We start from the raw sequence: 26,267 nt of genomic DNA, 5'->3' as shown, positions 1-26,267 counted from the left end.
TTGTTATAGAGTCTATTATTATTATGCACTAGCTCCTCATTGGTAGTCACTCTCTCTACCCTTTCTAGGAATTCAATGAATCTATTCACATTATCCCTAGGTGGAGAAATGATTTATTTTTTTGCTAATACGAAGGCAGTTTACCTTCTAACTCTATATCATAATTTCTAGTTTCATCTTTTGTCAAATGTAACAGGAATGAAGCTCATTTCCTAGAAAATTCTTTGATAGACTTGTGACCTGTACTGTATTGTTTACCACTCCAAAATCCCCTTAATACATTGTTTTGTATAGCATGAGACCAGTATTCACTCATGAAAGTAGATTTAAACTGAGAGAGTGTTTGAAAATGTAGCATAACATCAACTGACCAATGCAAAGCATCTCTTGTCAAATGAGTTTGAGTAAAAGAAGTTTCCTCATGCTCAGACCACCCTTTCAGCAACACACCCTCAAAATCATTCCAGAGGTTTATGGGTGAGATAGCTCATCTGGATCAAAACACCAGAATTTCTGACATCCAATAAAAGTAGTGTCAACAGAAGCAACATACTGTATGATAGTAGTACACAAATGCATGAAGGTTCCTCTACTTTCTGTCTTAGCAATGCTACAATTTAAATCCTTTATCTGGCATTCTGTTGTTTCTACTTTTTCTGAAATCTATTTCGTGATTTGTTCACATAGTTTTACAAAAATTGTTTTCACTTTTTTTCTGGTTGACAAATACATACTTTAGAATTTACATTTTCAGGCCAATTAGAGCGAAGTTCAGATTCCTTGCTTATTCTCTCTATTAACTTGTCTTCTAACAGCTTATTGTCTGTTTTGAATTCATTGATAACTTGACTGATTTCAGTTCTAAACATCTTTTATAATTTGGACAACTGTTATCATAGTTTGATCTTCAAATCATGATGACTGAAGTCAATATTATAATTTAAATTGTCTACATTCAATTTCATTTCATTCCTCAGTGTATTATTACTGGACTCCAACTTACACTTTAAAATGGAAGCCATTTTATTTTGCAGTTCTTTGTTGCTAGAATCAGTTTTAAGGTTTAAACTACTCTTTCATTTTCTATTACTTGATTCCATTTTAAGATTTATTCCTTAAATTTTGAAAAAGAATAACTGTATCCAAACTGGTGTCCTTATCTTTGCAAATTGCATTTTGAGTGGTTTCAAAGGAGTCTATAGCATTACTTGACTCATTTGAACACCAGAATCATCAAATTCAGTTTCACTATCTGTGTTTCCACTAGTTCTCTTCTTTACTTCAGAAAAACACTCATTTTTAATTTTTATTTTTACACAATCATCACCAGACAATGCTCCTAGTTTAAATTTCACTTTGACCTTTTCAGTAAACTCCACCTTTCACAACTGGTTAGAAGTAATTAATCTCAGCTTTAAGTATTCTTGACTTAAGCTAATTGCTCGAACTTGGTGAGTGATGCTGGTATAGTGTACCAGCAACCATGTTGCAACACATTACAATGTATTGCAGGCAGCAACAGCAGCTATGGTGGCACTGATGGCAGTGGATATTGCCTACTGCAATAACACCAGGCATGGGGGAAGGGGGAGGGGAGGTGAGATGTGACACAGGTGAGCATGTACTGTAGCTTGTACACTCAAGAAGCTCCACAATGATGCAGTCTCCCTCTGCACTCACCGATGATGGTAGCCACAACATAGCACTATCTTCTTTCCTCTCTCCACATTCAGATTAAGCCTGGGTAGCATTCATTGTGTAAGCTTCCCACTCATGAAAAAAACATAACAATGTTCCCACTGCTTCATCCACTGGATCGTGCCTCTATATGTTTCCTCCCATTATTCTGTTTGTGCCTATAGAATTCACTTTCTATACTTCCATACCGATCAGTTTCATTGTTCACTTTCCCTGACATATGCAGCATATGTGGTGTGGTGAGTTAAATTAAGGTGGTTTGTTAATTATTTTTGTTGAAGGTGTATACAATTTTTAAATACCAGTGCCTCTCACAAGAGTCTTAATTTAGTCATATGGGCAGCCACAAAATAATGGAGAATGTGCAGTCTTCGGGTCCACAATTCAGCTTCTCAAAACTGAAATGAAATGTTCTGACTCTCTAAGCATAATCCACTAGTCAGAAACTTTGATGATAAATGAAAGTCTACTGTTGTTTAATGAATCAGTATATTCAATAAAAGTTCACACGCATGAGTAATAATTTTGCAACTCATTAAAGTTTTCCTATTGTAATCAGCACTTGACACAGTCCAGATATGATTTCTACTTGAAGTTCCAAGTATTAGTACTTCCCTCTCCCTCTGTTAATTGAGTACAGTTAATTGCTCATCTTAAGGGTAGTGGATGAACTGTGTCACTTGCCATGCGGTTTTCTGTAACATTATGGGCGGCACACAAAACAAAACTTAGAAAATGAAGCATAGGTTTTCCAGTTATTACTCCATAAAACTTCAATTTTACACATATGTACAAAGCAAGTGCAGTATCTAATTTGATTGAGAAACAATCAGATCAGTCATCTTGAAAGCCATTTGAGTCTCAGTGGACATGGTTGCAGACATAATCGTAGCACATTCTGAAGTGTAGCAAAATACATCACAGATGACTGATGTCCATTATAATTATCCGGGCTGTTATGCCGTGGTCAGTTGATGAATTCTGTGTCGATTCCCAAAATTCATCAACCGACCACGGCATAACAGCCCGGATAATTATAATGGACATGATATTTCCGGCCGTGAAAGTCTACATTTTAGTAAATGACTGATGACAATCAAATGATCTCTCCAGTTTCACTACATAGTTCCTTATACAGACTCTGTTCAGACAGCAAATGGAACACCTACAGTTAGAATGCCTCCATCGTCTGTAGCAGTGCTCATATAGCACCCTTTTCGCTTGAAAAAACCATACTTACCATTGATAGTTGAAGGCTAACAACTTTCCAGACTTTTTTCTCTCATCAAAACTATACTCCATTAATGTTCTATAAAAGAACCAGTTGAGTAATTCTTAAACTCTGACTTCTAATGGAACTGAGGGTAGACCGTGGCCTCTGAACTGTCTGTTTTCCATGATCTTTACCTCATTGAAATCACACTATCATCTTGAAAACTGGTAGAGCTCCATTATTAAAGATAATTCTGTCATTAAATCATTGTATCTTAATTATAAAGGTTGGTTAATCTAACTTAATGTTACACTTTTTGTTCAAAAAATCTTATCTGATAAAAAGGTAAAAGAGGTAGCTTTGTGAAAACAGTTTTTACATAAAACAGAAACTAAAGCCAGGATAACAATTTTCTATTTTTAATATTATGTATATTTGAAATTTCGTAAATAGTGGATTTCTGTGGAAAATAATCAGTTTATCATGCTGAAACTCGACTACATAACATTGGTATGCTTTTACATCAGCACGCAAAGTATTGTGATATTGTTCAAATATTTAATTTTGTTTTATATTATTGTGTAACTCTTTGTCTGAGCTGCCTGGATATGTGTTAGCCACTGTTGAGCTATGGGGACCACACCATAGACATACAGGTGCAGTGCTTGCTTCCCCACAGGTTGATAATGGTACCAAAGTCAATGTCCAATCACTCATGGATGAGACAAGATCTGAAAGTGAGGGTAGCATAATAAAAGCATAAATGCATAACTCCACTTCCAAATGTTCATTTACAAAGGGAAACCCAGGAAAATTGCCCCAATTTAACTCCCATACCACTGAAGAGATCAGTGAAACACAGGGTGGTTATAATTAAAGTTCCAGTTTCAAAACGCTGTAAAAAAAAAAACACCTACTGTTCAAAATGTCGTCAAATTTGATAGTAATATTATTGAAGAAGGGAAACCTTACAGAAACAAAAAAATTTAAAGAAAATTTTATCATTAAATGGTGCTGTAAGCAGCATAAGATGCAAAATAAAAGATGCGAAGTACATGGCTATTTCTCAGTTTGTGTCTGAGACACCTGGCTTGCTGTCTCAATGAAAGATCACGTACTGCTAGTAGAGCTCTTTTACAAGAATGGTGACTGTGTCCCAGTAGTTATACAGAAGTTCTGGACACTCACGGGTATGAAAAAAGCCTGTAGAAAATGATTATGAAAATTCAAAACAACAAGTTAGTATGAAGTGCAATGTGGCAGTGGGAGAAAAACAATTGATCAGATATCAAGAGAAGATGAGATCATTGCATTGCAGTAGAGGTCAAGCAGTTGTGTGCAAACATGCAGTGCAAGGGGATTTGCATGAACTTCAGACATGCATCTGAGTATGGTGCATAAAATTATATGAAACATCCTAAATTGTTTTCCATACAAAATTACCCATGTTCATGAGTTGCTTCATGCTGATCTGCCAATAAGACAAATATTTGCTCCAGAATGTCTTGCTCACATGGAAGTGGATAATGAATGGCCATGGAACATCCTGTGGACAGACAAAGCCCATTGCCATATCCAAAGACATGTCGATACTCAGAACTGCTGAATGTGGACAATGGAAAATTCTCTCACACCTGAACTGGTACCATTTCAAAAGCAAATGTAACTGTGTGGTGCCAGTTGATGGCGTCATTTACAGCCATGTTTATTCAAGGAGATGAATCCTGCAAGTTCTATTAGCCATACCATCACTGCTAAAGGCTGTGAGAGTTTTGTGTATCACCATCATTCCAACCCTTCAACAGCATCGATGTGAATGGATGAAGCCCATTTCCATCTCTATAGACATGTCAATGTACACAGAATTGCAGAATATGGACACTGGAAAATTAATCATACAACTGGTACAGTTTCAGATGCAAAGATAACTGTGTGATGCCAGTTGATGGCATTGTTTACCATACATCCATATTTCTTCAACAAGATGAGTCCTAAAGCTGTGAGAGTTTTTGTATATCACCACCATTCTAACATTTCAACAGTGTGGATGTGTGCTAGGATCATTTTTGTGCAAGATGCATAAGAAAGAAGACAAAAAAATACCAACAAACTTCTGTCCAATTTCACTTTTACCCACATTCTCAAACGTTTTAGAAAAGATAATATACAGCCATCTTCTTAACAAACTGACCACAAATAAAATATTATTCAAGCCACAATTTGGATTTCTATAGGATTATAATACAGAGAAGGCTACCGAAACAGACAGTGAGAATATACTTAATTCATCAGACAATACATTACAGTCTACTGCTACATTTTGTGATCTGTCAAAGGCATTTGACTGTGTGCATCACGATATGCTTTTAAGTAAATTAGAATATTATGGTGTAACAGAAATGTTGCAAAATGGTTCAAGTCCTTTGTCTGTAACAGAAAGAAAACAAAAGGTGTCAATAGGAAAGAGACATGTATTAAGCTATCAGGCATCATCCAACTGGGAACCAATAACATGTGGTGTCCCCAACATTCCATCTTAGGTCCCTTTCTTTTTCTTGTGTGTATCACTGACTTTTCATCAGTACATTACCAGGTGCCAAGTTTGTTTTGTTTACAAATGATAAACACATTGCAATAAATCGTAAATCAAGTATAGCATTGGAAAGATTGGCTAATGAAATTTTCATTGACATTAATAAATGGTTCCTAGCCAATTCTCTGTCACTAAACCTTCAAAAAACCAGAGACTGGTTTGATGCAGCTCTCCATGCTACTTTATCCTGTGCAAGCTTCTTCATCTCCCAATACCTACTGCAACCTGCATCCTTCTGAAGCTGTTTAGTGTACTCATCCCTTGGTCTCCCTCTATGATTTTTACCCTCCACACTGCCCTCCAATACTAAACTGGTGATTCCTTGATGCCGCAGAATATGCCCTACCAACCGATCCCTTCTTTTATTCAAGTTGTACCACCAGTTTGTCTTCTCTCCAATTCTATTCAATACCTCCTCATTAGTTATGTGATCTACCCATTTAATCTTCAGCATTCTTCTGTAGCGCCAGATTTCTAAAGCTTCTATTCTCTTCTTGTCTAAAGTATTTATTGTCCACGTTTCACTTCCATAAATGGCTACACTCCATACAAATACTTTCAGAAACGACTTCCTGACATTTAAATCTAAACTCGATGTTAACATATTTCTCTTCTTCAGAAACACTTTCCTTGCCATTGCCAGTCTACATTTTATATCGTCTCCACTTTGACCATCATCAGTTATTTTGCTCCCCAAATAGCAAAACTCCTTTACTACTTAAAGTGTCTCATTTCCTAATCTAATTCCGGCAGCATCACTCGATTTAATTTGACTACATTCCACTATCCTCATTTTGCTTCTGTTCATGTTCATCTTATATCCTCCTTTCAAGACATTGTTCATTCTGTTCAACTGCTCTTCCAGGTCCTTTGCTGTGTCAGACAGAATTACAATGTCATCGGTGAACCTCAAAGTTTTTATTTCTTCTCCATGGATTTTAATACCTACTCCGTATTTTTCTTTTGTTTCCTTTACTGCTTGCTCAATATACAGATTGAATAACGTCGGGGATAGGCTACAACCCTGTCTCACTCCCTTCCCAACCACTGCTTCCTTTTCATGCCCCTTGACTCTTATAACTATCATCTGGTTTCTGTACAAATTGTAAATAGCCTTTCGCTCCCTGTATTTTACCCCTGCAACCTTCAGAATTTGAAAGAGAGTATTCCAGTCAACATTGTCAAAAGCTTTCTCTAAGTCTATAGATGTTAGAAACGTAGGTTTGCCTTTCCTTAATCTATTTTCTAAGATAAGTCGTAGTGTCAGTATTGCCTCACATGTTCCAACATTTCTGCTGAATCCAAACTGATCTTCCCCGAGGTCGGCTTCTACCAGTTTTTCCATTCGTCTGTAAAGAATTCGTGTTAGTATTTTGCAGCCATTGCTTATTAAACTGATAGTTTAGTAATTTTCACATCTGTCAACACCTGCTTTCTTTGGGATTGGAATTATTATATTCTTCTTGAAGTCTGAGGGTATTTCGCCTGTTTCATACATCTTGCTCACTAAATGGTAGAGTTTTGTTAGGCCTGGCTCTCCCAAGGCTGTCATTAGTTCTAATGGGGTGTTGTCTACTCCCGGGGCCATGTTTTGACTTAGAAAAAACTTACTATACGCAATTCAGAACTTGTAAAATGTTTCCTGCCAGTACATACCTAAAATATGATGACAAGCAGATAGAAGAAGTTGACAGTGTTAAATTCTTGGGATTACAGCTTGATATATTTAACTGAGAGGAGCATACAGCAGTTATGCTGAAGTGCCTACATAAATCTCTATTTGCTATGTGCATGTTGTTAGATATAGGTGGTATAAAAATAAAAAGCTGGTGTACTATGCTTACTTTAATTCCATATGTCATACGAATTATTTCCAGGGAAAACTCATCAAGCCAAGCTAAAGTTTCCTGAGCCCAAAAATATGCAATATGAATTATTTGTGATGTGAACTCAAGAACATCCTGCGGGGGGCTGTTTAAGGAACTGTGGATTCTACCTACTGCTTCCCAGTATATTTATTTCTTAAAGCAAAGCTTTTCAAGACAACAGCTCAGTTCATGGAATCAACACTAGAAATAAGAATAACTTCCACAAAGATTTAAAGTCACTTATTTTGCTTCCAAAAGGTGTCCACTATTCAGCAATATACATCTTCAATAAAATACCAGCAGTCATCAAAAGTTTAACTAATAAAAAAGTTCAGTTTGAGAAGAATCTAAAGGATTTATTGGTGGTCAACTCCTGCTACTCCGCTGATGAATTTCTTAGCAGAACTGACTGATGAATGTATGTTATTAATAATATCACATAATGTGATTTTGTGTACAATCTGACTTCTGCACAAATTTTGTGCAGCATTGTGATTATTGTAAATGATTTTTTGTCTTTTCTTTTTACCTACTCCACATCCACCTGGGCAATTTCATTTGGCATCTATGGAAGTTACATTAGCATATCTGTTTTTATTTTGTAAATATTTATGTGTGTTCTTGTTTTCTGGTATGTTCCTCTTCTCAGAGGATCTCGTCATTATGGATGAACTGGAACAAAAACTACATCTCATCTATTCTAATCATGGCACTCCTCCACACATTGCACAGCCAGTGAAGCAGCTGCTGCAGAGGCATTTTGGCAATTCCGTAACTATCAGCCATCATTAAGCCATATAGTGGAGCAACATGCCTTAGGGGAGAAAATCATGAGTGTAGTTCTCCCTTGCTTTCAGCCATTCACAGTGCTAACACAGCAAGGCCATGTTGTCTAATGACACAAGGCCAAATCAGTTAATCATCCAGACCAGGCCTGCTCAAACTAGACATTTCATCTAGTGGCTACCTGCTCAGTACACAGACAGTGAGCAGGTGGAGTAGGCCATCTTGGCTGCATAAAATAACCTATTGGTTCACTGCAGTGACAGCTGGTACTGTGAATATGGACTCAGCTGAAAAGAGACCACGTTGTGGTGCATACAGCTTGCAACAAGGGTCCCAGTGGAAAGGGCAGTGGCTTTTTGTTCAAATTAGAGAACTTGATGAATGTTTAGTATGTGGACATTCTGTTATAGCAAAAAAATATAACATTGACTGACATACAAAGTAAATTGTAGTGGCATATATAACAGTGTTCAGGAGAAAAGCATTTTCAACTAACTGCATTGTTAAAAGACTCTGTCAGCGATGACTTAACCTCTCTTACTTCAATTAAATTGACACTGACTACTAATATTATTAGAAATATATTACAATTTTATTTACTTGGCAATTTTATTTCTAGGAATCTGAAGCTGCAGGCGAGGTGCAGTCTGGGTGAAGTTTAAAATTGCTTACTTAATTGCTTAGGAGTTTCACCCATTCTCCACAGGGCCATTTGTAATAGAATACCTTGACAATACCAGTGAATCCACATGACCTCTTAGTAAACTACATTTTAATGCAATTCATCTGCCTCATTGTAAAATTGCATGATTTATGGGAGACCTTAGTGCAGATGTTGAATGTCACTAATGTCGAGGGGGCAAGAATTCATTGCATATTCTATCTGCCTTGATGAGAGTACAACATTATTGATATAGCACAATTGGGTATTATTATGTGAGGAATGGATATAAATCTGAATATCACAAAACATCTAGATTTAATGGCCATAAGAGATACATGTACCAGTGCAAATATATTTCATGCTGTTGAACATGGTCTTGAGAATATCAATCTGCCCTCGAATAGCTGGTTTCTGTCACCACTGATGTTGCCCAAAATATGGCTGGCTATAATGTGGGATTTGTGGAACTTCTAAAAACTAAGTTGAAGCAAGAACAGAAGTTTCACTCAGTACATTATGTAATTGTTGAAGAAGCACTTTGACTTGGTTACGAATGTCATTGTTAGGATTGTAAATTTCATGTGATCTGCAAAATTGAATTGCAGACAGTTTCAAGAGTTAATGGATTTACTGGAATCTGATTTCAATAAGAAACCCTGTTACTGACTGATAGGATGGCTAAGTAGAGGTAAAACCCTCGAATATTTCCTCCTTTTGCTTCAGCAGGTAAATCGTTTTATAAATATGAAAGGAAGGTTTGTTCCTGAGCTTTCTGACCCCCATACTGACATAATAAGTTATTTGAATACTACTGACATAATGAGTCATTTGAATACTCTCAGTGCTTCTTTACAAGTACAAGGTGAATTAATTGTATCTCTGTTTTCTAAAATTAGTACAGTGCAAATGAAACTGAAGATACAGAGAAATCAATGCCAGGGCTGTAATTTCATGCATTTTCTGAATGTGAAGAAATTCAGAGCTAATATTAACAATGACCTTATAAGTCATTTCCTTCAGTCTCTCAATAATTTAGATGTACCATTGACAAAAAGATTCAAGGATTTGAGAGCACTTGAGCCAGGTATTGATATTTTCATGTCACAATGTATGGCTGACATCAGACTAGTGTCTGCAAAGGGACTATTAAAATTAATAGATCTGCAATGTGAATGCTTTATTAAGGAGAAGTTTATAATGGTGAATGGCATCATTTAGTTTTATTCCTGCCTTCCACAGGATAGATTTTCTCAAATACATTCAAAACTATAGTGTGTAATGTTTGGTTCTACATATACGTATATGTGGACAATTTTTTTAAGCCTAAAGCTTTGCAAACAGAAACATCAGTATCAAATTACAGATTGCCATCTGAGGGGTGTTCTTCAACTGAAATCCATTAATAGTATTTGACCAGACATTCTCTCACTTACAGAAAAACATGGCAAATGTACATCATATTATACGTAAATGAAAAATAACAATATCTCCCTTTTTCTGTGTAATGTAAATACATTGTAAATAATAACACAGTATTAGATTTAATCTGCCATCTGTGAATTCCAATCATGTCCACTTATTACACACTACTCATAATGCCTGCCCAGTTAAGCTCTCTCACTTTGCCTTTCTACATAATGACATATGCTTGCTGGTACACTGACTGCATTTACATCAGGCCTGCCTGGCTGCATGGGCTTGGGTAAATGGGTGCCCAGCTGACCACCTCTGATCCACACTGTTGCCCCTGCAATTACTACAACGACTGCTGCCCCTCTTTAGGAACCACAGATTGGTCTGACCTTTCCACAGATACCCCTCAGTTGTAGTTGCATCTACAGTATGTCTATCTGTATTGTTGGAGCACACAAGCTACCCTACCTTGGTGAGGTCCAACATTCATGGAGGAAAAACCTCCATATTATAATTTGTTTTCTGATGTAGTGTATTTGTTTTTGTTTGATTTAGTAACAATTAAAATTACTAGCACTGTATAACATGACAAAAATATTCATGTAAAGGTACAGATATGCATTGTGCATTACTAGACCTACTTCAAATTAACTACTTATTACAAATAAGGCATTTCTAAATGACCAAATGCACAAAAATCTGCATGTTTCCAGTAACAGACTGTCAATGTTCCTATGATTTTTTAAACTTCAAGAACAAACTTATTATAGCATTAAAAATTCTTACCGGAACAGAGCCCGTGAATGACACTTTTGAAATATCAGGGTGTGATGCAACAGCAGCTCCTGCAGTTGGCCCATACCCTGGGACAACATTGACAACTCCAGCAGGAAAACCAGCCTACAAAAGAAATTCTGGTTGACAAATGCTGATTTGATTTGGTTTTTTATTTGGTCCTGCTGAGTACATGTTTTAAAAGTAGTATACAGGTGCTATAGAATGAATCAAGTGAACCAATATAGTATTACATCGGGATTGTACATATTGTATGTGCATTATTTTACCTATTTTTAAAGAACAACAGAGTGCATCCAATATTACAACCTGCAATTTACTGCCAAAGTTTAAGTGACTGCTAAAAAGGAGAAGAAATGCAAGTATAATTTTTATCCCAACGAGATAAATAAATAAATAACATGTTTAAAATCATAAGTTAAATTAAAATCTGTTATATTCTTGATGTAAGTAAATGTATAACTTTTTCCTTTTAAGAGTGTGTTCTTACCTAAGTGGTTTCCTCTGTTTTTACTCCAAGGGGTGCCTTGTAACTTTTTAATACCTGCACATTATTAATTTCGTTTTTTATATTGATGGGAAGCTTATTGTACACATTTATGCCTTATTCTCAACTCCCTGATATACATTCCTGAGAGTTGCAGAGCTTTAGTGGAAATTTTTTCCCTGTCCTTTTCATGGCTGTGGATGTCCCTGTTGTTGACAACAAACATTAGTTATTAAATCTATTACCCTGTAATTGTGAATATCATGAGGAACATGAAGAGACCTCTGCAGGATATTCTGCTAGGGACCCAATATCTCACTGCTCATTTTTGTAATTTGAAAACTTTTTCAACTCCTGCAGCGTTTCTACAGAAAATTAGACCACAGGTGATTACAGAATGGAAAAATGCAAAATATGGCAACAGCGCTATTTCTCTGTCAGCAAAGTGAGAAATGGCTCTCAGAGCAAGGCATGCTAAGATAAATTTCTTGAGGAGCTGATAAATTTGTTCATTTCATCTTAACTGACTGTCCGCCTGGATGCCCAGAAATTTTGTATGGGTAGTTTCATTAATTTCCTGCTTGTTAATATTCATTTTAGAAACTTGAACTTTTGTTATGTGCTGTCTCAAACTGTATAATGAAAACTGAAAAAAATTGTGTCAGGCTATTTGCTGTGGTCCATTTGTATACTTGGTTAGTGACTTTCTGGGCTGTATCCTTCATTGTGAAGTTGGGCCTTTGAGCAGAATATTTTTGTCAGCATAAATCACAATTTTTGCTCTGTTATTAACTGAAATTAATAGGACATTAACATAGATCAAGAAAATCAATGGCCCAAGAATTGAGCATGGCAGAACTCCGTGTTTTACATCTCTCTAGTCTGAGTTTATTGTTACACCTGCCTCCATTAATCAAACTCTGTTTCCTGTTGTGTAAGTAATATTCTAGCCAAGTCAGAGGTTCCCCTTTGATGCCTGCCATTGTGTGGAAACTTTTTAAGTAGTGTTATTATCTACACAGTCTACTGCCTTAGCAAGGTAACAGAAGATCCCCATTGGATACCATCTGAAATTTAATTCACCTGCAGTTACTTCTGTTACACTAAATATAGCTCTCCCTGTGGAGAATTCCTTATGGAAGCCAAAGTGTGTGGGTGTAACAATGCTATTTTTTGCAGAGTGGCTATAAATCCTATCACACATTGTTCTCTCAAGTAGCTTTAACAAGACACAGCAGAGAGATGGGCTGATATTTGGATATTACATACCTCTCTCTATTTTTGTGGATTAGTATCGCTACCACATGTTAAATTCTATCCAGAAATATCCCAATTTTCATTGACTGGTTGCAAAAGTAGCACAATGTTATCTATTTTCTCAAATGATAAAAGAGAATTTCCAGATTTTACAATCAGTTATCTTGAAACTGTGTAATAGTCTCTGGAGCCACTTGGCTTTATGAAAGTCTCTACCATTGCAGCCATACTAGTCTTCATAAATGAACTATTACTTGTAAAATGATTGTATTGTATTTATTGGCCATGTTATCTATGGGACTGATGATCCTGTAGTTTAGTCCCTTTCTCTCCAAACAAACCCACCAACCTGTTGTCTGCTAAAGCACCTTTTGCATAAGATTTTGTACAAGCCAGGTTATAAATACACCTCTGAAAGTGATCTCTAGGCATACTTAATCAAGGTTGCAAAAATACACTCTATACATTAAGTATTTGTATTATACACTTCATAAATTTAAATGTTGTTCAGTAGAGTAAAAGCAGTCATGCTGTAAATACGACATTAGATATTTTCCGCAGGCATATATATAACAGAGAGAAACATTCCACGTGGGAAAAATATATCTAAAAACAAAGGTGATGTGACTTACCAAACAAAAGCGCTGGCATGTCGATAGACACACAAACAAACACAAACATACACACAAAATTCAAGCTTTCGCAACCAACGGTTGCTTTGTCAGGAATGAGGGAAGGAGAGGGAAAGACGAAAGGATGTGGGTTTTAAGGGAGAGGGTAAGGAGTCATTCCAATCCCGGTAGCGGAAAGACTTATCTTAGGGGCAAAAAGGACAGGTATACACTCGCTCGCACACACACACATACACATATCCATCAGCACATACACAGACACAAGCAGACATTTGTCTAATTTGGGTTGGTAAACAACGATGTGCACAAAGGTTAGGTGGTTGTGTTGCCGCCTAAACATGTTAAAGGGTGGAGAAATTTGGGAAAATTTCGAAAAAACTACGTGTAAATGTATTAAAGGACTGGTTTTGTGGTGGCAGATTATGAAAATGAGGCTAACAATTGTCTGACAAAGAAATAATGACGTTAAAACCTGTGGGAAGCGGCTAAAAATGATCAGTGATGTGGGAAAAACGGAAACGGAAATAAAGCAAAAGTTATTAGAACTTGCCGAAATGGTTGTTTAGTAGGTGAAAGGAACAGTTTGTGACTGGAAACGGTGGATTTTATAGCAGCGGTAGTTTTGAAAGTGGAAAAAAAATTTTTTTGGTTATGGTTTGGAAGTGGGTTACTTATTATTGAGTATATATAGACGGGATAAAATTGTATTGTAGATTACGGTAAAAAGGAGAAGGTGAATACAAAGTGAAACTAATTGTAAAAACAGAAAGAGAAAGTAAGATGACAGAAAAGATTTCGAAATGCAACAGTGACAATAACAAACGTAATTGTTGGGTTCAAATTAATGATATGAATATAACAGAGGGAAACATTCCACGTGGGAAAAATATATCTAAAAACAAAGATGATGTTACTTACCAAACAAAAGCGCTGGCATGTTGATAGACACACAAACAAACACAAACATACACACAAAATTCAAGCTTTCGCAACCAATGGTTGCTACGTCAGGAAAGAGGAAATGAGAGGGAAAGACGAAAGGATGTGGGTTTTAAGGGAGAGGGTAAGTAGTCATTCCAATCCCGGGAGCGGAAAGGCTTACCTTAGGGGGAAAAAAGGACATATATATATATATATATATATATATATATATATATATATATATATATATATATACACACACACACACATATATATATATATATATATATATATATATATATATATATATATATATATATATATATCCATCCGCACATACACAGACACAAGCAGACATTTGTCTGTAACTTATTTACTTATTTAACTTATTTATATAAGTTATTTATATATAACTTATTTATATATATAACTTATTTATATATTTTAACTTATTTATATATATAAGCTGATTATTCAGTGCCCAGCAGCTAAGCTGTTTTGTGACAGTGTTTACTGACTCCTGTAATTGTGGTAGCTGGGAACAGGGGCTACAGAAAGAGGACAGTGTCTGACAGTTTCCCAATTGGCACAACCAATAGATTTGCCTTGCTGCCATAGTTAAGTATGGAAGAGGCTCCAGTAGAAGAAGATGTAGTTAAGATGCAACAGAATCTCACTAGGAAACCAACTGTTTCAAAAAAAGTAGAAAGTAAGAGGAAAGTTCTGTTGCTAGGTAGCAGCCATGGAAGAGGTGTGGGCCTGATTTTGCAGGAAAAATTAGGTGACAGGTACCAGGTCACAAACTTTTACAAGCCAAGTGCAAGTCTTAGCCAGGTGGTAGAGGATATAGGTTCCTTATGCAAGGGATTCACAAAGCAGGATCATGTGATGATAGTGGGTGGAGTGGGAAACAGTATTGATAGGGATTAGGGCTACAGCATTGAGTGTGACCTGGTGAAAATAGCCTCAGCAACGACCCATACCAATGTTGGGCTGGTGCCTGCTTTCGTGCAGCGTGATCAGCCCCAGTTGAACCGCTCTGTCAGGAGGGTAAATAAGGAGTTGGATCAGTTGCATAGGGCAGCCACTCTGTCAGACATTGGATTGGTTCCTGTTGAGGCTATTGATAGGGGGGATTTCACAAGGCATGGCCTACATCTCAATAGGAAAGGGAAGGGTAAACTGGCAGGGTTGTTAGCGAAATCCATAAGGGAAGACACTAGTACTCATGGATGTACCTCTTTTTTAGACTAATATCAGGGTCCAATGAGAAGTTCAGGCAGGCAGTTGCTAAAGAGGTCTAAAACTCGCAACGTTCTCACAATAGGAAAGTAAATAATAATGTTATCACATTTAACCAAAATATTGGTGGATTAAAGAAAAAAGTAGATTCTCACAAAAGTAAAGTAAAAAATAATTTTACCATTTTTCACCAAAATATTCCGGGATTGAAGAATAAAGTAGATGAGTTCCTGGTTTGTTTAGATGACATTGTATCTGATAATGTAATAGATATACTATGCCTGTCTGAGTATCACATTGTGTCTGATATGGAAAAGGTAAATATCAGTGGTTATAAACTAGCTGCACATATGAGTAGAGAGAATAAGGTGGGAGTAGGAGTTGCCATATATGTCAAAAGTTATCACTGTGTAGAAAGCTTAGATACAAAAAACTTTTGTCTTGGAGCAACATATAGAAGCATGTGCCTGTCAACTTAAACTGAAGGAGGGCTTTTTTATAATTGTAACAGTATATAGGTCCCCTTCAGGAAACTCTCATTTATTCCTGGAAAACTTGGATGCCTTGTTGTGCTATCTGTCAGATAGGGGAAAGCAAATTATTATTTGTGGGGACTTCAATGTTGATTCACTGAAAGAGTGTAATAGGAGGAATGACCTGGAAGTCTTGCTTGGTTCTTTCAATTTGACATTTGTCATTAACTTTCCTACTCGGGTGGTAAAGGACAGCAGCACATTGATAGATAACACTTTAATAGACCAAGATAGGTTTAATAACATAAATTCTTGTCCTGTTGAGAATGGGCTTTCTGATCATGATGCTCAGCTAGTTACAGTATATGACATAGCTCCATTCAGTAATTCAAAACTACCCTCCAAAGCTGTGTGTTCAATTAATGACTCAACAATTAGAAATTTCAGAGAAAATCTTCAGCAGTTAGACTGGGATGAGGTGTACAAGGAATCCGATGCTAATTTAAAATATAACTTATTTCATGATACACTTGTAAGAGAATTTGAAAACTGTTTGCCCAAGAAAGTAGTTAAATCTAATTATAAGAAACCATGCAAAAAGCCTTGGCTTACTAAAAGAATAAAAATATCTTGTAACCACAAAAGGGAACTGTATCTTACAACAAGAAAGAGTAATGACCCAGAAACAGCCAAATATTATAAAAACTACTGTGCTACATTAAGAAAGGTTATTAAAAAGTCTAGAAGCATGTGCATCATGTCTGAGATTAATACCTCTGATAACAAAATCAAAACAATTTGGAATATTATTACAAGGAAGACAGGGCAACCAAGAGTACAGGATCACGGCATCACCATCAAAGAGGATGGAAACTAGATAAACAACAAGCCGGAATTCGAAAACATTTTGAATAATCATTTTTTAAATGTTGTAGAGAAAATAGGATCTAAATGTTCGTTAGAAGAAGCATGGCAGTTAATGGAAGAGACCTTACCCACACCATTTGATACAACTGAAATTCCACCCGCCTCTCCTTCTGAAATTAGGAAGATAATAAACTCTATCAAGAATAAAACCTCACATGGAATTGATGGCATTTCCAGCAGGATAATAAAAGCCTGTTCCCAAGAAATAAGTGGGACTCTTAACCACATATGTACTAGCTCTCTGAAGCAGGGTATTTTCCCAGATAGACTGAAGTACGCCATTGTTAAACCACTGCATAAAAAAGGGGATATGTCTGATGTCAATAACTACCACCCAATCTCTCTTCTGACTGCCTTATCCAAAATTCTTGAAAAAGTAATGTATTATAGAGTAGCTTCACACCTTTGTAAAAATAAAGTCTAACAAAATGTCAGTTTGGTTTCCAGAAGGGTTTTTCAACGGAAAATGCTATATATACTTTCACTAATGAAATATTAAATGCTCTGAGTAACCGGAAGTCACCCGTTGGGATTTTTTGTGATCTATCAAAGGCTTTTGATTGTGTAAATCATGGAAGACTTCTAGATAAGCTCAAGTACTGTGGTATGAATGGAACAGTGCTCAAATGGTTTAAATCATACCTAACTGGAAGAGTGCAGAAAGTTGAAATAAACAGTTCACATAATACACAAAAAAACTGGTGATTTCTCAAACGGGGGAATAATCAGGAATGGGGTGCCGCAAGGTTCTGTCTTGGGTCCTCTGCTGTTCTTAATATATATTAATGACTTGCCATTCTATATTCACGAAGATGCAAAGCTGGTGCTTTTTGCTGATGATACAAGTATAGCTATCACACCCAACAGACAAGAATTAACTGGTGAAATTGTAAATGATGTTTTTCAGAAAATCATTAAGTGGTTCTCTGCAAATAGGCTCTCATTAAACTTTGACAAAACACAGTATATTCAGTTCCACACAGTAAATGGAATGACACCATTAATAAATATAGACTTCGATCAGAAATCGGTAGCTAAGGTAGAATATTCAAAATTTCTAGGTGTATGCATTGATGAGGGGCTGAACTGGAAAAAACACACTGAGGATCTACTGAAACTTTTGAGTTCGGCTATTTATGCTATTAGGGTCATTGCAAATTTTGGTGATACACATCTGAGTAACTTAGCTTACCACGCCTATTTTCATTCTCTGCTTTCGTATGGCATCATATTCTGGGGTAACTCATCATTGAGTAAAAGAGTGTTCATTGCACAAAAGCGTGTAATCAGAATAATTGCTGGAGCTCATCCAAGATCATCTTGCAGACACTTATTTAAAGAGCTAGAAATCTTCACTGTAGCCTCACAATATATATATTCACTTATGAAATTTGTTATTAACAATCCGAATGAATTCAAAAGTAATAGCAGTGTACATGGCTACGACACTAGGAGAAAGGATGACCTTCACTATGCAAGGTTAAGTCTAACTTTGGCTCAGAAGAGGGTAAATTATGCTGCTACAAAAGTCTTTGGTCACTTACCTAATAGCATCAAAAGCCTGACAGATAGCCATATAGCATTTAAAAGGAAATTAAAAGAATTTCTTAATGGCAACTCCTTCTACTCATTAGATGAATTTTTGGATATAGTAAGTGGGTAATTTCCCAACCCCCACAAAAAAATTAATAATATTGAGTGTCACGTAATATTTTGTCTAATGTAATGTCTTGTATAGACACCTTTTATTAACCTGACACCTTCCACATCTTTACGAAGTGTCATATTCATGATCTATGGAACAAGTACTAATCTAATCTAATCTTCATTGTTGTCTCCTCTTAGTAGGAATGTTGTGACTTTTGCAAATATGATTGTTTTATGTACATCCACATTTAAGTTGAGTTCATTTATCCACAGTAGGTACAGAAGGGGCCCATTACTGATCCTTGGGACGCACCGTATTTAATTTGTTTATAGTCTGGCAAGTGTTCATAGACAATTTATTGGGTGATATTTCTGTGCTTGATGCACACTGCCTGCTTACGATTGCTCAGGAAGGAACTGATCCAGTTGTTGGAAAGACATCAAATACAAGTCTTTCAAACTTTAACAGAAGAATCTTATAGTCCACCTTGCTTTTGACAAGTCAATAAATACTCCTATTGATTTCTGTTTGTTCATCAGGCTTAATATGGAATTGATGCACTCATTTGTCATTAACCTCTTATTTCTGTATCCATGTTTTTCATCGCAAGGGATATTGTTTTTATTTACAAATTTCATAAGTTTGTCATACATAACTTTCCCTAATACTTTTGAAATGCAGGAGGAAACTGTGTTGGGCCTGTAGTTATTTACATTATCTTTCTCACCTTTTTTATATACCGGAATGGCTTTAGGTGTTTTCAATATGTCAGAGAAAGTGCATGACTGAAGTGGGCAGTCGCATAGGTGTGTAAAAATTTCAGTTATGTTTGATGCGTTTTCCTTTAAGATTGTTGTGGGGACACTATCAATGCCTCCAGAGTTGGAATTTTTTGCCCTTTTATTGCATTAGCTACTTCATCTTGCCCTCTATAAGCACTAGCTCTCTATAAGCACTTATTTTATTTTCATGTTATCAGTAGCACCTGTTAAAAAATTGTTGAATATGTTGACTACTTTTAAGGGGTTTTTATTTTTTGTTATAGTGTTATATTTTTGAAGGATGGTCTGTGTTCACCAGATTCTCTTTTCCTAACACTCCATATAATATTCGCTTTATTACCTGAATTATAAATGTATTCAGCATTATGCATTATTATTGTTGCTCTTAGTACCTTCCTTAGTATTCTGGACTATTTGTATAGTATACATGTATTTCAAGTGAGGAATTTTTTGATTTACATATTTCATGAAGTAGAATCTTCTGGCATAAAACCCTTATTCCCCTTGTGAGCGATTTGTTTGTTCTAGAATTCCTCCTTTATGGTTACAATTTTTGGTGAGAATGTAGTCTGAAAGAAATTGGTCAATGTATCAATGAAAGTGTTGAATTTTTCATTTATAACATTAGTTTTTTAAACTAGTGACCATTTTTGTTTCTGTAGTAAACTGTTCAAGTAGCTTACATTATCCTGATTATACCTTCTGCATATGATTCTTAAAAGACATGTTAATAATACTGCCTTTCATTTCTAAGTTTATTATTTGAGCAAGATAGTCAATAAAACCTGCATTGGAAACCTTTAGTGAAGTGTTATGTAAACTTTTCTTCACTAGAAATTGATCTAAATCTGTTTCACAAATTTCTGTTACTCAGATATCAGCTTTTACTTCAGCCATTCAATTACAGGGTGTTGCAAGGTTCAAAGGCCTCTCTGTTTCTACTATTCATGAGGAAATCAATATTGAAGTCGCCACATATTATCATCTCACAATCCATTTTATTTACTTTTATTCAGCAGGGACTCCATTTTGTTAAAAAAAAAAAAAAAAGTTCAAAACTTCCAGACGTTAATTGGTAAACTGCAGCAAAAACCTGGTTGAATTGAGTAATTTTTATAGCTGCATTTTCATAATCCTTTTCAACATTTGTTCTAGTGAAGTCAGGTGAGGTAGTAAAATTTATATTTTCCTTTATGTAAATTGCAAGCTCACCCTGCTCATTGTTTTTCCTGCAGAAGTAGGAAGAGAAAATGAATTTATTTACTTTGACATTCTGAATTAATTTTGGGTTAAGCCATGTTCAGAAATGCATAACAATGAGATATCTTTTAGTTCATAAGGTAACAGTACATTAATTTTGTTGATCTTATTAAGCAGGGATTGCACATTATGGTGATAAATTTTTAGATCAGGTGCATTCACGATTTAGTAGTTAGGAGTCATATTTGCTGCATCACACACTTTTAGTTTAAATTAGGATGGTGAGTTGTGTTGCTTTTCATTCTTCTTTCTTGTTCATTTTACTTTCCTCAGTGTTGTCAGTAGGACATGCAGAAAGCTGATGGATTGTTTTGTTCCTTAAGTCTTTCATTAATTATTTCACTGACAAGATCATAAACAAACCTTATCCCTTCATAGTTTAAATGCATTCCATGCTTTGTGTGCAGATTTTGATGCAGCTTGCTTACATCCAGTGCATCACACTTGGTATATTGTGAAAACAGTTTCCTTATTTTAAAGTCTGTTTTCTGAATTTATTTGTTTACACATGAACTACTGCATTTTTGCACTTGTTAGCTTCTAGGGAATACTGCTGAGTTTTCATACAAACCTCTGCCTCATTTTTGTCACATCATTCAGTCCCATTATACACATGATAAAGTCATTTTCCTGCATTAATTTTGTCTGTAAGTTAGTGCCTACAACATTTTTACACCCCATACATTTTTATTTGCACTTTTCTAAGATCAGTGCACTAAGATAGGCCATCTAGTACTCAGTAGACATTACAGAAGTTCTCATATGACACTTGCAGGACTAGCACTCTTGGAAGAAAGGATATTGTGAAGACACAGCTTAGCCACAGCATGGTAAATTTTTCCATAGTGAAATTTTTGCTCTGCGGTGAAGTTGTGCTAATTCAAAGTTTGGAAAGTAGGAAATGAGGTAATGGTGGAAGTAAAGCTGAGAGGAAAGGTTATAAGCCATGCTTGGATAGCTCAGTTGGTGGAGGACTTGCCCAGAAAAGGCAAAGGTCCAGAGTTTGAGTCTCACTTTTGCAGAAAGTTTTACTCTACCAGGAAGTTTCAAATCAGTGTACACGCCTCTACAAAGTGAAAGTTTCATTCTGAAAACATTCACCATGCTGTGACTACATAATATCCATTACTCCAGTATTCCATTATACTGGTAGTGCTAGTCACGCAGTTTTGCAGGAGAACCCCTATGAAGTTTGGAAGACTGAAGATAAGGTACTGGCTGAAGTCAAGCCATGAGGATGGGCCATGCACTGTGCTTGGGTAGCTCAGCTGGTAGAGCACTTGCCCATGAAAAGCGAAGGTCCAGAGTTCCAAGTTTTGGTCTGACACACAGTTTTAATCTACCAGTGCACAGAATGAAAATTTCTGTTCTGGAAACATTCACCAGGCTGTGGCTAAGCCACATCTCCACAATATTCTTTCTTCCATGATTGTTAGTCCTGCAAGTTCTGCAGAAGAAATGCTGTGAAGTTTGGAAGATAGGAGATAAGATACTGTTGAAAGTAAAGCTGTGAGGATGGGTCGTGAGTTGTACTTGGGTAGCCTGGTCGGTGGAGCAATTGTCCATGGAAGTTGAAGGTTCCAAGTTTGAGTCTTGGTCTGCCATATAGTTTTCATCTGCCAGGAAGTTTCAGCTGTATCACATTAAACATTGAACAACTCTATCACATTAAACATAAATCTACAGATTATATAGCAAACACAGTTTCTTATGGATGAGTAATGACTGTCAGCTGTCTTGGAATGAACACAATGAAGGTACTGGAAATAAAACACCATCAGCATGTTATGTCCTTAGGCTCTTATTGTCACTGTGTGATAGTCAGTGTCTTGTGATGAAATACCGTTCCTAAGTAGACCCAATTCTTAGCTATGAGATTTTTTACTGGGAATCAAGTGTGCTAAATATGTGCACATTTTTCAAACTGCTGAAATGGGCTAAATGAATAATGAGAAAGTAGTAGTCGAGCTCATTGTAAAGAAATATTTTTAAAAAAAATTATATCCTAACTATGCAATGTGAGTTCATCTACCAGTCTGTTGTTTATATATGGAAGAAAGCATTAGCAAGTATGTCACAAATGGTTCTACCATTGGTCACAGAACAAGAACCAATTGTCAAGTAACTTGAAACAGCATTTTCTGTCTGGTGTTGCTCCAGGAGATGAAAGTGATAACTATAACACAACTATTTAAAACGACAGTCGAGTGTAGATTGTAATCCATTCTACACAAATTAAGATTAGTTAGAGAACAGAGAATGAGTTCATGAAAAATAATGACAGCTAAATAATTTCTCTGACACAATATTATACAAACACAACATATTGCTTGTTACAGGAAATTCATACACCCAAGATGGCACAAAATTCCGAGACAGGTCCAATATCCCTGTAAAAGAGACCTACAGATAAATAAAACTACTACTACTATCAATACTAATGTCTTACCATTCTTCTAAGCTCAATTTCTCACTCATCATGAAGGAATACTGCTTATTTTTTCAGACAGCAGATGGGAAGACATGAAGATGTAACAGAGAAATAGCAGCACGGGCATAGTCCTCAAGTCAGCTGCAGGTTTGTGTAGTGTGTGCTGCTGATAATGGTTGAGTGACTAAATTAACAGCCTACAACTTCTTTTCAGTTAGGAAGCTAATGTGTTCCAGGCCTGTACAAACACTACTATTGTATGCTAGATACAACTGAATGAAGCAATGCATTTGTTAAGGTGGTGGCCTCAGATTCAAAAGGATTGAGGATCATGCTCTGTCCAGCAATTCTAAGATAGGTTTCCCATGGAATTCCTATATCACTTCAGAGAAATACCAAGATGGTTACTTCAACAAGATCATGGCTGACCTCCTGACCTCTTCTCATTAAACACATATGTATAGATTCATATGTGTGTGTTTATGACTAATGTTTTTCGTTTGCATTAAGCAGGCAAATTCTGTTTCATTGTAAAAATATTCTTGTATGAAGAAATTACTAATACTACCACTAGCCACTGTTTTGCAAAAGGAATTGTTCCTGCAGCCACTAAGTGATTTAAGGAAATTACAGAAAATAAAAATAAGGATAGCTACCTCCATATTTGAACTTCAGATTTCCTGAATACAAGTCCCGTGCGTAATCATTGTACATATCAGTCAGTTTTAGTTCTTCATTCTCACTCTATATTAAAATATGGGGATGAGCTGGTTGTTTGGAGTTGGAGTTATTCTATCACAATTTCACTCTGCTATGACATCAGAAATATTTCAAGTGGTTGTGTTTAGTGAAGCTTAAATACCTGAACTGACATATTTCCTCTGTGGCAAACAGTCTCCTAATCTAACTGCATGTCCTCATGTTGCAAGTCTACTGCTTCAATGAGGCTGTAGATAATACTGGGAGTTTTACTCGGTGAGTGACACCATAATCTTTATAAATTTCTCCAATCTATGATAGTGTGTAGATACTTGCAGTCATTGTAGATATTTTCTGTCATTCTGTACAAGTCTCAAAAAAGGCTTACAGAAGAAACCACACTCACTTCTTTGCACAGAGCTGCAATATATAAGGCATTGAGAGGTGTATCTTCAGCAGGCTTCAGTACTGCAGTACATCCAGTAGCAAAAGCTGGAGCTAATTTCTGTACAGCTGACACGACAGGAGCATTCCATGGTATTATCTGCCCAACCACTCCAACAGGCTCTTTCTTTGTGTAGGTGAAGTAAGGGCCATCTGAAATTTAAAAGACTTTAGCTGTCTTATTTTATTTTATCTATGTCCTTTATGTTAATTCATATGCAGTACTAGCTGATATGAGTAACATCATTACAACTATTATCAGTGCCTGGTCAGATGATAAACATTAACTGGTGAGGCTTTTATGGCCACATCTTGGTGTGTTGCCTGTCAGCATTCATCTTGGGATCTCAGTTGATGGTTATTTAGTGGTTTCTGTTGTTTCACCAACACAAGTGGCTAGCATTGTCGAAGGTTCACACTCTGTTCCACCACCAGCAGTTGTGGGAGATTCTTTGACAGTGCTAGTCATATTTTAGAAAGAAGCATAGATAAGAAAGAGGGAAGAGGAAAAACAAAAAGGCAAATAGCAGCCAAGATTCTCTAATTCCTGGATCAAAAGGACTGCACAACACATAAAGCTTTGATAGAAACAGCAACAGTAAAGCTCAGGAACGTTTTAAAGTCAGCAACAATAGCCATTCTTACTTCCAACCCTTTTCTTTCATGTCTCTCTCCTTTTTCCAGGTACAGAGCTAGTTTTTCTTCTTCCATCACATGATGAGTAGTCAGAGATCTAATTATCACAGCGTAAAATAAGATTACATGTCTGCAGTCACGGTACACATCCAAATCCACATGCTGCAGTACCATAGCATGGTACTAAAGTACCGTATCATGTGGTAATTTCTTTTGCAACTGAAACAGAACAATGCTGCAATCATCAGTGCTGAGTTGGTGGAAGGGTACAGCTACACTCCACCATAATGATTAGACGGCACAGACACTTCAGTGGGACCAAAGAAGTTTGAAAGGTAAAGAAGAGCTGGTACTCACAGAAGAAGCAGAAGCCAAGATGCTCAAAAACAAGCATATAACAATCGAGGCAATAGGGGAAAAAGTGAAAACAACTCGTGGATTAGATGTCAGCATTTCACATGAGATTACGAACATGACAATGGTCACTGTCCACTTTGTTCTGTGATAGCTCATTCCCATTCAAAGAGCCCAGTAAACCATGGCAGAAGCAGAAATGTTCCAGTTGTGTCAGATCAAGCCAGATAACTTCTTTTGCCACCTAACCACCATGTATAATTTCTAAATGTTTCACTGTGACCCCAAGGAAAAGAAGCAAAGCAAGCAGTGGGAACTTGTTGGTTCACTCCCATCAAAGAAGGCAAAGACCATACCATCTTCAGGTGAGGCGATGCTGAGACATTTCTGGATTTCTGGGATGACCATAGTGTGGTTCGATTGGAGTATCTCTCTGTCTCTCTCTCTCTCTCTCTCTCTCTCTCTCTCTCTCTCTCTCTCTCTCTCTCTATCACACACACACACACACACACAGACAGCTATAGTTGCAACAAATAAATCATCCATAAAATTTCATTATCTATTACAGTCAAAACATAGCCATTTACTTATGCTTATGGGCTATTAAGCTGGTATGCTACTATCATTTGCTACTGTGGTTAGGATATGAAACTCAGTACCTGCAGGAATGGTGTAACCATGGATTTTGTCAGCCCAGCCAGCAAGGTAACGCAAACAGTTGGCAGAAAATTTGATTTCACCATATGAAGCTGGGAATATCTTCCCTCCTTCAATGCTCTGCAGTACAGCCAAATAGTGAATATCTCTTTCTAATAAGTCTGCTAGCTAGAAACAGAATAAAAAACATAAAAATCTAGATTAAATGCTTACCATAAATTTGTGTGTTTCCATGTCCAAATTAAGGAAACATAGAAATCTGAAGTAAAATAAAAAATGTATTGATTCTTGTTTTTCACAACAATGATAAACACACTGTCTTCAGTTCCTTGGTGATATCAGAGATTGTATTCCACTGCAGATGCATGACAGCTTGACAGCTTAATA

The 26,267-nt window shown here is 36.4% G+C and overlaps 1 protein-coding gene across 1 annotated transcript in view; it reads right to left on the bottom strand.

Annotated features, from left to right (window-relative positions):
- Window positions 1-26,267, bottom strand: part of LOC126260915 (aldehyde dehydrogenase 1A1-like) — a 98,626-nt gene that overhangs the window by 18,941 nt on the left and 53,418 nt on the right. The window contains exons 4-6 of the mRNA XM_049958374.1: window positions 25,883-26,048; window positions 24,196-24,386; window positions 11,022-11,135 (exon numbers count right to left, since the gene is read on the bottom strand). Coding sequence (XP_049814331.1) covers window positions 11,022-11,135; window positions 24,196-24,386; window positions 25,883-26,048 — 471 coding nt within the window. The remainder of the gene's footprint in view (window positions 1-11,021; window positions 11,136-24,195; window positions 24,387-25,882; window positions 26,049-26,267) is intronic.

The sequence above is a fragment of the Schistocerca nitens genome, chromosome 5 (genome assembly GCF_023898315.1).
Source record: "Schistocerca nitens isolate TAMUIC-IGC-003100 chromosome 5, iqSchNite1.1, whole genome shotgun sequence".
NCBI lineage: Eukaryota > Metazoa > Arthropoda > Insecta > Orthoptera > Acrididae > Schistocerca > Schistocerca nitens.
This window is presented reverse-complemented; position numbering and strand designations above follow the sequence as displayed.